The sequence below is a fragment of the Mytilus trossulus genome, chromosome 11 (genome assembly GCF_036588685.1).
Source record: "Mytilus trossulus isolate FHL-02 chromosome 11, PNRI_Mtr1.1.1.hap1, whole genome shotgun sequence".
Classification (NCBI taxonomy): Eukaryota; Metazoa; Mollusca; class Bivalvia; order Mytilida; family Mytilidae; genus Mytilus; species Mytilus trossulus.
The window spans coordinates 43,580,295-43,593,373 of record NC_086383.1 but is presented as its reverse complement, the minus strand read 5'-3'; the positions used below and the strand labels follow the sequence as shown (position 1 = coordinate 43,593,373).

At 33.4% G+C, this 13,079-nt stretch overlaps 1 protein-coding gene across 1 annotated transcript; it reads left to right on the top strand.

Annotated features, from left to right (window-relative positions):
* Positions 1–5,350: 5,350 nt before the first annotated feature.
* LOC134691153 (gamma-interferon-inducible lysosomal thiol reductase-like) lies at positions 5,351–12,758 on the top strand. The gene is made up of 7 exons (XM_063551440.1): positions 5,351–5,564; positions 8,165–8,347; positions 8,969–9,043; positions 9,709–9,822; positions 10,874–11,020; positions 11,372–11,440; positions 12,442–12,758. The coding sequence occupies exons 1-7, from the start codon at positions 5,436–5,438 to the stop codon at positions 12,514–12,516; spliced, it is 792 nt and encodes a 263-aa protein (XP_063407510.1). The 5' UTR covers positions 5,351–5,435; the 3' UTR covers positions 12,517–12,758.
* Positions 12,759–13,079: the final 321 nt, after the last annotated feature.

Below are 13,079 nucleotides of genomic sequence, written 5' to 3'. Positions count from 1 at the left end.
ATTTGAAATAAATTGGGTGTTATCATAATGATTATCCAATGAAAGAAAAGCAAGCAAGTCAACTAAAGTCTTGCTCTACATGCTTAAAGAAATGAGCTGCAATAGATATAAAAAAAAAAAATTTATACAGTGAAAATGCACCGCATATACAGTACTAATGATTCGCTCCACAGTGAAAATGAAAGAATAGTATCATTATTCGGCAGTAAACAAGACTAGCATTACGAAATCATCATAGTGGAATTTAGTTAAATATGAAGAAACTGAATGACAAAACATATTCTACGTTATACAACTTTATTAATTGTATTAAAATGAATATTTTATACTGCAACACCATCTTACCTGTTAGTTATAAAGCACCTGCACGATCTGTTCGTGAAATGTGCTAAATATTCACCTATTTTGGTATATATTTCACAGCTGGATGGCTTTAGGCGCGATAAACCCTCGCTCGCATCTCTTACTTTGTTTTATTAGTATTATGTATTTCTGAACATATACATTTTAACTAATTTTCTTCATTTTCTTCAAAAATTAAAAAAAGTTCGTCTGTTTATTTATTATTCTACATTAGACATTTATGGCATATACAGTAAAAATGATATTTTAGGATCCGCACTTTACATACACTTTAATTGGAATAAGCTATATAACTAAATGCTGTCAAATTCTATCTTTTATCTAACAAGTTACCATGCATTTGATTTATTATATAGTTTGGAAAAAGTGTTTTGTTAAGCTGGCTTTTTCAAACGTAATTAGAAAAAAAATATATATATAAAGGGTCAAAAGATAACTCAATTACTGGTCTTAGTCATTTATATTTATAAAACGTCAGATTAATCACTTTCATACTTATAATGACATGGAGTGAAGACTATTTACAGAAAGTAGGAAATATTTCCTACTTTAAGTACATGTATGTGTACTGACTTTATTCAAATGAAATACATGTTATACTAAACTTTTTACCAGTGAAATAAAAAAAGTGCAAATCCAGTTATTTCATTTCACTATCGTATGCGGCATGTCTATCGTAGAATGATGGGTGATGGGGATTACTTTTTTTTTTTTTTTTTAGATGCAGTAAAACAATTGTTAGGTTCAATAAGCTGAATCCATTGTTTACTGAATGCGATTCATGTTAACTATAAATGCGATGCATTTATACTGAAAGTGAAATGATCATTTCTGTTTTTGAATTTTTGGAGGTGCGATGAATTTTCATTTCTGATATTTCGAAATACAAAAACTGAAAATTGTTTTTAAATGATTTTCATATTGATGCTATTTATATAATTTGCATTGAAAGCTATTCGTGCTTAATTGAATAGACACGAATATAACCAAAGTTGTTGTGTACTGTTTGTAGTTTTTTCTTTTTGTACTTTTTTTTTGTCACAGCTATTGACCTGCTATCTGAGCTTCAACCATCTTGCCAAATAATCCAACTGCTTTATTTCTATGTAGATATTTTCAATGTATAATTTTAATCAGAATCTGTAAACTACTGAATCTAATAAACTTGGAAAATATTCATTTAAGAAATAATTCTTTCATGCTATGCTCTATGCTCATTTTAACATGGGTAGGCATTATATTTGTTAATATCTTAATACCGAGCGTTAGCGAGGTATTAAATGTTTACAAATATAATGCCTACCCATGTTAAAATGAGCATAGAGCATGGCATGATAGAATTATTTCGATTCTAATAGGAATATTTTGAACTTTTGTACTTCGAAGCGGACCTATAGTACACGCTCGAAATGTCGCCATTTTGTTTGATGAACAAAAACGTTATAGAAACATCAACAGTTTATCAACAAAAAAAGAACAAAAACATTTAAACTTACTTTTAGAATGTTTTTATTTAATTTCCTATCGAGCAATACCATAAAAAATATCCATTTTGATCTCTGGCGTTGTTCAAAAAACATCTGACGTTGCAATTTCAATTGTGACGTCATTCACGTGCAGCCCATGTTCTATTCGAATTATAACATGGCTTTGTACCCAAAGCTGAAGAAGAACGTCATATTAGAATGGAAATTAATAATGCCCCAGCTTTCATATAACGTTATAAAGAGTCATTTCACAAGAACGGTAACAATATTACATCCCCTAAATCCGCACTTGATCTGTATTCTATGCATGTTATAATGTTTTATTAAATTTGGTTCGGGCATAATAAAATTAGATAACGGAAACTAATTGTTGTAATGTACTTGCGGACGGACAAGTATAGCACTGTATGCCTCCTCCACTGCAGCGAGTGATACAAAGAAATATCAGATTTTTGTCTACTGAGATTGTACATACTAGATCAACGATCGCCTCTTCGACCCCTGTACGATCAAGTCGATCTGGTTTGGTCGAGATCATGCTGAGATGTAGATCTAGTAAAGATGTTGTAGAGGTCGTGAATTGGTCGGAATTATCGGATTTGTCTTCAATTATTGGTCCGTTTGGAATCGTGATAGAGTCATCAAGGAGTCGTGAAGGTTCGAATTACAATGAAAGTGTGTGTATAGTCGAAGAGTAGTCGGATAGTAGTCGTAAATAGACCCGATCAAGAATTTGGTCACACTTGTTTGTGGAAATTTGAACAATCGAAATAATCGAGTTGATTTGATGGGCAGTGTGAATCTAGCTTAATATCTGATTCAACGATGGACTTGTTTCTACGTTTGTACTAAAATCTGTTTACCAACAACATGTGCATGCATTTTTGAAAGTCCAAACAGGGTCAGTAAACACTGATTAAACGATGTCAAAATTTTAGTAAATGACCTTTCATGAGGTATTTAATCTTATATGAAAAAAATAATGGGTGTTATGGAGCAAAATATGTTACATTGTGTTGTATGAAAAAACACCAAGGAGTCCGAACATTTGACTCCAATTCTAAAACCTCACCAAAGTACGTACATTCTTAAAACATGGTGGTTTGATTTTCACCGGTGACCCGCTTGAACTCACACGACAAAAATACTCCAGTTAAAGGAAATGCATGCAGATGTTCTTCATCTTCCAGTCATTCTGTTAGTTTCCCCCTTGGTTTTGAGGGGTGTAGCTACAAATAAAACGATGTGCCAGGAATGAAAAATTTTGGGACCCTTTTATGTAGAAACAATGTTTTTTTTTCCGTTTTCGGTCATAGGACGGTTAAAAGAGGCGGTATATGTAGCAGGACTTATAAAAAAATATGAGTGTAAAACTATATAATTACATTAGATGTATGTTTCATTATAATATTTTATTCTGATTGGCTAACTGCACATCACGTGTTATTCCGTAAGCAGTTGCAATGCTCAATACAACTTTTCATTCATGATAGCACGTGTTCCAACAATAAAGTGCACAGGTGAATTAAATAATAAAATATATAAAATTCGCGTTTTCATGATCATAGCTAAAAATTGTAATTATTAGTATTGAATGCTTCTTTTTGTAACTTTATAGGGTTGTAAAAGCGTTGACCGTGCGTACATTTTTAGAATGAAGCGCTTCCGCGCTTCATACAAAATGTACTTCGGTCAACGCTTTTACACCCCAATAAATTTACAAAAAGAAGCATTCAATTCTTAAATAAAAAAAAATCTTCTGAATAGAGTAATACATAAACAACACATATATATTTGTGATACAGAATCTACTCAAAATCGTCAAAAGTCCGCTCCTCGGGTCTAGGCAGAAACACACTTCTCTATTACTTTGTCAATATTCACACTGAAATACCAAGGAATATGCAGTAACTGCATGCATCATGTGCATGTCGTTGTTCATTGTTGATCGTACATTTGTTTTCAACATATGCAGTACACTGATAGATCTTCATGGTAGCACTCACAAGATGTTACATGTATAAACCAGCGAACATGTTCGGCACCGAGCGACCACCCGATTCAATTCGTCAAAATTACATGCCAGGTCAGTTTCGTATGTCTCAGACAATGTTGAGATTTGTTCGTCTGTTATATTTCCTACAACACGATGAAGCAGATACAGCGCAAAGAAGCAATTTTCTGATAATACTAGACGCGACTCCACTCTCCAGTTCCCTTATATATGATATATGGTCTATGAACGCAAAAAATAATGAGACTTTCCAATACTGTTTTTGCGTGTTTGCAGGGTGGTATAATATTGGCTCAGGTAGTCTGCCGACCATGCACATCGCCTCGGCATATTTTCAATGATATCGAAGGGTTCTGATAATTCTAATGCCGATTGGTACATTTCATTCTAAACTGATGAACCTTAAAATTGAGAATGGAAATGGGGAATGTGTCAAAGAGACAACAACCCGACCAAAATAAAAAAACACAACAGCAGAAGGTCACCAACAGGTCTTCAATGTAGCGAGAAATTCCCGCACCCGGAGGCGTCCTTCAGCTGGCCCCTAAACAATTATATACTAGTTCAGTGATAATGAACGCCATACTAATTTCCAAATTGTACACAAGAAACTAAAATTTAAATAATACAAGACTAACAAAGGCCAGAGGCTCCTGACTTGGGACAGGCGCAAAAATGCGGCGGGGTTAAACATGTTTGTGAGATCTCAACCCTCCCCCTATACCTCTAACCAGTGTAGAAAAGTAAAAGCATAACAACACGCACATTAAAATTCAGTTCAAGAGAAGTCCGAGTCTGATGTCAGAAGATGTAACCAAAGAAAATAAACAAAATGACAATAATACATAAATAACAACAGACTACTAGCAGTTAACTGACATGCCAGCTCCAGACTTCAATTAAACTGACTGAAAGATTATGATTTCATCATATGAACATCAGGCACAATTTCTTACACTGTAAAATGAGCTCCAAAACTACATGTCTTCGACTGAGTATTACAAATTCAAATCTTGTAAAAGATACAAGTTACTTTCCGATTTTGCCGTCATCTCCAATATTTTTTTTATTTTGAAACCACTGCAAGTGCCGTTATTTAATGATATTTCATCAATTAAAAAAGTGACAACATAGGTGTTTCCTTTAACATTTAATTCATAAATTTTTATTTTGCCATTATTTTTTTGCATGCAGGATCGATGTGCACGCAACTTGAACTGCGTGTTAGCGTATAGGGACCTACGCGCCTGCCGTTACTTTTTATATCATATATAAATATGTAAACCAGGGCTATTATAATCTGTTGCATAATTAAAGATATTTTCCTTTTTATTGAAATAATATTATACCAAAGTTTTCAATCCATTATATATGTCTTATTTGATGTTTATTCTATACTTATTATGTGGCAATATATTTTTTGGGCATCAGTTAAATACCACATGTCTTTTTAGAAAGTGACCTCATGTGATCCTCTTAATAATCACATGATTCATAGTCACGTGTTGTAAATATTTACACATGACACTCACAGGTGATTAGCTGCATACGAACCCATAACTTACATAGAAATGGAAAGATTTATTTCATTGACGCTAATTGCAGTTTTTGCTTTATTCGGAATTGTAATATCAACAACAGAATGTGATTTACCACCATCCCTGTGGTGCTCCACACCAGAAACAGCTAAACGATGCAAGGTAATATTTCTGTTATGATTATCTCCCTTATATTGTAAAATTGTATTTTTGTATGAGGGTCAAGAAGAGTGAATATTTAAAAAAAACTCCAATGAAATGATGAGCAGTGGCGGATCTAGAAATTTTTGAAAGGGGGTTAGGGGGCACTGACTGCGTCAGAGGGGGCCCACTTCTTTTTTTTATATTGATCGGTTCATTAGTTTTTCTTTTTGAATTGCGATACATTTTTCATGTCGGGGGGGCCTTAACTTAGTTGCTATGCGATCCCATACCCATATCTGGTTTATAGACACTATAAGAGTTTCTAACTTCTACATCTTTTGGTATCAGGTGGAAAGTTGTCTCATTGGCAATCATACACCATGTACACATGTAGCTCATATTCTTATTTTATGCTTATCTTTTTAACAAATAAGACGTCATTGAATAAAACAAAATGAACAAAATACGCAACAAATATATAGACAAACTATAAACACTCGCTCGAAAAATCTATCCATAAAAGCTATAAAATCAACACAATATTATTCATATACATCATTGTACATGTAAAAATAATTATCAGTAATCCATTTCTTTAGTTCGAATGGCTGTTTAATAAAACAATCTAGTTTTTTAAGTTGATATACGCAAATTTTAAACTGTAACTGTATTAAAAGTCAAAATCACTCAGAAAATTTAACATTAAACATTCAATCAAATTTTATCAAAATATGAGGTTTCTATTTGACTAATTCACGTTTTACCATAACAAATTGTCATTATCTAACGTTTTTTGTTGTTGTTTCCAAACCATTTTTATACTTGTCACATGATATGATGTCAGTTAAATAAATGCGTCACTTTGTCGGTTTTGGTTTTTTTTTGCATTTTGTTTAGTTAATAAAGGACATCTACATGGTGGGTCTCATTGGGGTCTAAGCGTGATGCCGATTTTTTGTAAGCGTGACACGTGAAAGTCAAATTATTACTGTATGTCGTGAAAACGGAAAATGAGGTCTTGCGGGACACGGGAAATGACAAAAAATGAGAATTGCTTAGTAATACGTATATAGTGTAAGCGGGATGCGGGAATCTGACAAAACATCAAGCGGGATCCGGGATTTTGCGGTATGGGCTGTGCTCGTTGGTGATGGCCGTACGGTGAACTATATTTAGATATAGGAAGATGTGATGTGAGTGTCAATGAGACAACTCTCTATCCAAATAACAATTTAAAAATAAGTAAACCATTAAAGGTCACTGTACGGCCTTCAACACGATTTCGGTGTTATTTTGGTCTCTTGTGGACAGTTGTCTCATTGGCAATCATGTCATATCTTCTTTTTTTATAATCAATGTATTACCATGCAGGCTGACCTTTTTGACAATTTTTTTTTATTTGACTTTAATTGAAATCTTTTGTCATATGTTATATACTAAAACTGATATCCGCTTCACTTGTATGGTGGATAATAATAATGCGAGCTGTTTAATGACACCCCACCCCGTCTTTAATAAAAAATTAAACCGTCACATGACAAGTTAAATTGTTTGTATTGTTGGTTATGTTGCTGTCATATTGAATGATTGGAAATGTAAAACATCATTCTCTTTTCCTGTAATGAACAATTTTGACTTCCTCCTACTGGTGTAATATTCAAAACCTTCTGTCTTCTTTAAAAAAACAAATAAATATTAAATCGTCGTCCCCTTATGTAACACAAGTTAAAATTAATTGACTGTTGGTTGCCAATTTCTAAACGTTCAGTGGCAAATAGTTCATGCATTTTCATGACTATAATAGCTTTTCTTTTGCGATACAAACTGTTTTTTACATTCAATAAAATTGAGAATGGAAATGGGGAATGTGTTAAAGAGACAACAACCCGACCATATAAAAAAAACAATCATAACAGCAGAAGGTCACCAACAGGTCTTCAATGTAGCGAGAAATTCCCGCACCCGGAGGCGTCCTTCAGCTGGCCCCTAAATAAATATATACTAGTTCAGTGATAATGAACGCCATACTAATTTCCAAATTGTACACAAGAAACTAAAATTAAAAAAATACAAGACTAACAAAGGCCAGAGGCTCCTGACTTGGGACAGGCGCAAAAAAGCGGCGGGGTTAAGCATGTTTATGAGACCTCAACCCTCCCCCTATACCTCTAGCCAATGTAGAAAAGTAAATGCATACCAATACGCACATTTAAAATTCAATTCAAGAGAAGTCCGAGTCAGAATGATGTCAGAAGATGTAACAAAAGAAAATAAACAAAATGAAAATAATACATAAATAACAACAGACTACTAGCAGTTAACTGACATGCCAGCTCTAGACTTCATTTAAACTGATTGAAAGATTATGATATCATCATATGAATATCAGGCACAAGTCTATATGAAGACATGTCGTCCTTATTGTACACATTGTTTAGACTCCGAGCCTAAAGTAGCTCTTACTCATTCTTAATGCCGCATGTTAAGCTGCGAGTTTTGGTTCGACCCGGTCAGGGTTTGAACCCACGACCTTCCACACTCGATACGAGCACAAGACCACCGAGGCGGTTTCTTAATTCATTGAACAACTCAGTTTAAACCTTAGTTTATTTTTGCAGGTATTCGATCAATGTAAAGACTATCAAACAGAGAAACGTGATGCCAAACTAGTCAATGTTACATTATACCACGAATCTTTGTGTCCAGATTGTATAGAATTCATCACAACCTCGTTATGGAAAGCTTTTACTAAGGTGTCAGACATCTTTACTATTACAATGGTGCCATATGGAAATGCTATGGTAAGTTGGATAATATATTCCGTTGTTGCCCATGTCTCAGGAATATAGATTACTTAAGCTGTGGTTGGCAAAATTGTTTAGGAATTGTTGGTCCTATGCTCTTCAACATCGTACTTTATTTGGCCTTTTTTTTTTTTTATCTGTTTTTTTTTTCGAGAGGCAATGCTAAGTCTTTTGTAGATGAAACGTGCTTACAAAATTTCAATCTTGGTTTCTATAATTAGTTTATCAGTCAACTTGTTTTTCTCTTTTCTTGCAGTGGTAAAAGACGACTGCTTTATTTGACAATAGATATTTTTTTGTTGGATCCAAGTGTCGATATACAAGATATTGATCATGAATGATTGCATGTGGGTTCGCTAAGTTGATTTAATTTTTGATAATATTTGAACGAATATTGGTTGTCAATTCTAGTGTCGTGTTTATTAGGATAGACAATGCTAGATAGTTTTTTTTTCATTTCTGTATTTTTAACATTTTCACCATTTTTCTCAATTCTCAATTCTTTATCTTTATTTTTGTGTTTAGCATATTTCAATTTTTGTTTTATACTTTTGCCTATTTTCTCCATTTTTAATTAGCACTACTGTTTAATAATTAACACATTTCATGTCGTTTTAGGAAAAGAAAGAAGCAAATAAGTATAAATTTTTCTGTCAGCATGGAGAAGCAGAATGTGTTGGCAACTTGATAGAGGTAAGCATTAATTGACGGTGAAACCTTAAGCAGTGGCGGACACCCCGCTTAAAAGTTTGTTGAAATTACATGAGTTAATCAGGAACAATCTTAATTAAAGTTAGTTCTCTGCACATGCTCCTCATATATGTCAATTAAACAACCGAACCAAAACGTCTTTATCGATTTCATGAGCCTTGAGCGATTTCTTTGATTTACCTTCATGAAGAACGCTCATGTCTTGTGTCTCATGACAAACCAAATATTTTAATACGCTGCAACGTAGTCATGTTTATAATTTGTAAAAGAAAGTCGAAAAGGATATGCAATCTCGAAGGTCAAAAACTAACTGACAATTGCATGGCAAATAAAAAGAAACGATAGAGAAAACAATTATAGAATACACAATGCAGAATACAACCAAATATATCAGATGTTTCGAATGGGTACATGTAAGCTGGTTCTGCTCCACATGTGATACCCGCTGTTTTACTCCTACAAATATATCAGATGCTTCGGATGGGTTAACTGGTTCTGCCCCACATGTGATTCCCACTGTGTTACTCCTACAAATATGTTAATAAGTTATTAATCATGTATACAGTAACATGTTACAACAGCTACAAAAACAATGGCTGTGGTATCTTATAGGGATACAATGAATGTGATATAATCATTTATTTCAGAGTTGTGCTATTTACGTCTTAAAGAACGAGCGGGCATCGTTTAACTATAGTCACTGTATAGCAAGTTATCTTAATACTCAGCGGAGGGTGGATTTTCCCAAAGCAGCTAAAAAGGTAATAATTATGTTCCTTCATGTTTCGATTATTTATACCGTGAATTTATTTATTTTCGAGGGTACCAATTTTTGTAGATTCAGGAAAATTAACATGTAAGTTGATATTTACTTTCGTGGTTTTGCGGAAGTCCGCATAATGCGTATAATTATAGTATATTTCCTATTTGGTGAGCATTTGATTTCGTGGTGAACTTTTACCCACAAAACACACGAAAATTGGTATCCAATGAATAATAATGAATCCACAATATTACTTTTCCAGCTCTCGATGCATTCTCATCTCTAAATAATGCTTACAAACGTTCTGTATTCATTTGACTTTTGTCACATTTCGTGCACAAATGCTTTACCATTATGATCCATACATATCACTTTAAACCAGTCTGCATTCATAACTCTTATAACCTTTGAACCACGAGTCCAGCACTCATATAAAGTACAAACCTCATGAGTAGCACTCATATATCTTACGAACTACGTGTTAAACACTCAGTTAACTTATGAACTACCGGTATGTGTCTATTACTCGTATTACTTACGAACCTGTTCAACGGTCAGTTTACTTATGAATTACATGACTAACACTCATACATGTATAACTTATTAACCACGTGTTCAACGCTCAGTTTACTTATAAATGCGTGCCAAACACTCATATTACTTATGAAACACGTATTCAACGCTCATTCCTTAAGAACTACGTGAATAACACTCATATTACTTATGAAACATGTGTTCAACGCTCATTCCTTATGAACTACGTGCATAACACTCATATTACTTATAAACCATGATTTCAACGCTCAATTTACGTATGAACTACGTGCCTAACACTCATATTACTTATGAATCACGTTTTCAACCCTCATATAAATTTAAAACCAAGTGTCCTCCATTCACATAAGGTACTAACTAGTATGTACATGTTTGTATCACCTCTCCTGCTCACGTGTAATATATATGAGCCAGATTCCCTATTACGAATTCTCTTAGCTTTTTAATTTCAATTCAATTCAAATCAATCCAATTCATTCTTACTTTATTTATAGTGTGCAAATGAACAGAATATCAATTATGACCAAATAGATGCCTGCGCCAATGGACAACTGGGTAACCAACTCGAACACCAGATGGCGGTAAGGACACGTGCGCTGAATCCTTCACATAACTATGTTCCTTGGGTTACCATCAATGGGGTGAGTTGACTTAAAAGATAGGTCACAGATGATATAGTATAAGAGAGGATGACAAAGGAGATAGTTACCCCTATTGATGATTGAATTTGAACCAGAAGTATGAGTTCTTCAAAACGTTCCTTTGATATGATGACTTTCATTTTGAAACACAACACTAGTACTTTTCAAGAAAAACGTTATTTTTAACATGTATGATAATGATTATAGCAGGAAAGCTTGCATGGTCTATAATATAATATATAATAAAATAACAACAAGTCTACCCGGTTGTGAGACAAACTCGGGCAAATTTTCTGTCTTGATTTCACTGAGTTTGTTTTCTGGCTTTTAACACAATTGTTAATTTTAAAGGTACACACGGAAGCGTTGCAAAACCAAACAGAAACAGATCTTATAAAAGTTGTCTGTGATACATATCAGGTTAGTAAACTACAGTGTCCTAGTATTAAATCAATCACAAATTGTACAATTTGTATAGAATGGGCTATTAAAATGTTCGATGCATGTAGACACATGTCGATGATTTATGCGACAGTCATACAAGTTAGAGGTTTTGCTAGCTATAAAACCAGTTTGAATCCATCATTTTCTACATAATCAAATGGAATAAAAAATATTAAACAAACATTTGAGTATCTGATACATGTGATATGCAAATGATCTATCTTTCTTATGTATCCTGTACTTTTGTTCCGAATGTCTGAAGGAAAACACATTTTATGATCCATTTCACATCCATACGACAAGAGAAACAATAACATAATTACTACCATACTTTTGTTTTATATGTGACAAAAATGAACACAATTTTGATATCTGAAACATTTACTAGTTCAATCCCGTCACTTGTTCAGGAACCCTATCAGTCAGTGTTCAATGGTAAACTTATTTGAATGCTTTTGTTCTCCAGCGAATCTAATTTTGTTGAGAGAAATGTGACAGTTCTGTTTTAATAATCTATTTAGACTCGAGGAGATTTAAAGCTTGCAATATTATATAAAAACGTGATGAGTATATTAAATACTTTGTTTTGACCTCCAGTTACTAATATTTTGAAACAAACAAACTAAAAAAAAAAAAGGTAATTTAAAATACAATGAAAAAGAAAGCTGATTTAAAACACAATAAAGAAGAAATATAAAAAACACATGTTAAATAAATTCAAACAAAACAAATCGGTAAAACTATGTTGAAGGACATACTCGTAAAAACAGGAAAAGAAGTATCATTGTTTACAAAATTCATAACACAAATACTCAAATACACCTCACAAAACTGAATACAAAAAGAACAGCATTGTTTTGTTGTGGTTCTTTACATTGAGCCCTGTTACTGCACAAACCTCACACCTTGAAAACTGATGGTCAATTTTATAAAAGTAGATAATGGACAAGTTTGATTAATTAATTTACTTATTATAGGGTCCAAAACCAAGTGCTTGTCAGGAGATCATCCATAATACTCATAGTTGCAGAAGACTGAAGTCAGAGCTGTAGATTGTTTTGACAACAGTAACGTGATGCATAATTATATTTTATATCATCTAACGAAAGTTAACTGTGATGTCGGGTCACTGCTTCATAAAAAATACTTTATCATCTCCAGGATTTTGGTGAATTCTGGAGATTACGTATAATGCTTTTTATGTACCGAATTTGCTCTCCTTTTTTTATTTTGATTATTTTTGAACAATTAAGTGTATTTCGTTGATTTGAAACATTAAAGATGAGAGATTCAACATGTGATTATAAACATATGCCTATGTACCCTATCGTTGAGTGATATGAACCATTCCCTCCATCATTAAACCTAACTTCCTTTCGTGGTGAGCTCGACAGGAACGATGGAGGGGTTTGATTCCTGGTCGAGTTTACCAAACGATTTTTTCATTTCATTTTCATAAAGTGTGTTAGCGTAATAACTGGTTAACTTACAATTATGATTTTTAATGGAGTGAAGTTTCTGCCAGCGAAGTACTGTACTACATAACTGTTTCAGGCTTTTAAGTAATTGGTTGCTTTACATTTTAGAAACAGCTATGTATATAAAACAGGAGATG

Bases quoted from the DNA above. Each gene is read 5' to 3' on its own strand.
- LOC134691153 (XM_063551440.1), top strand. From the start codon at position 5,436: ATGGAAAGATTTATTTCATTGACGCTAATTGCAGTTTTTGCTTTATTC. The intron at 5,565-8,164 runs GTAATATTTCTG...TTATTTTTGCAG, and splicing joins AAACAGCTAAACGATGCAAG to GTATTCGATCAATGTAAAGA. The intron at 11,441-12,441 runs GTTAGTAAACTA...TACTTATTATAG, and splicing joins TTGTCTGTGATACATATCAG to GGTCCAAAACCAAGTGCTTG.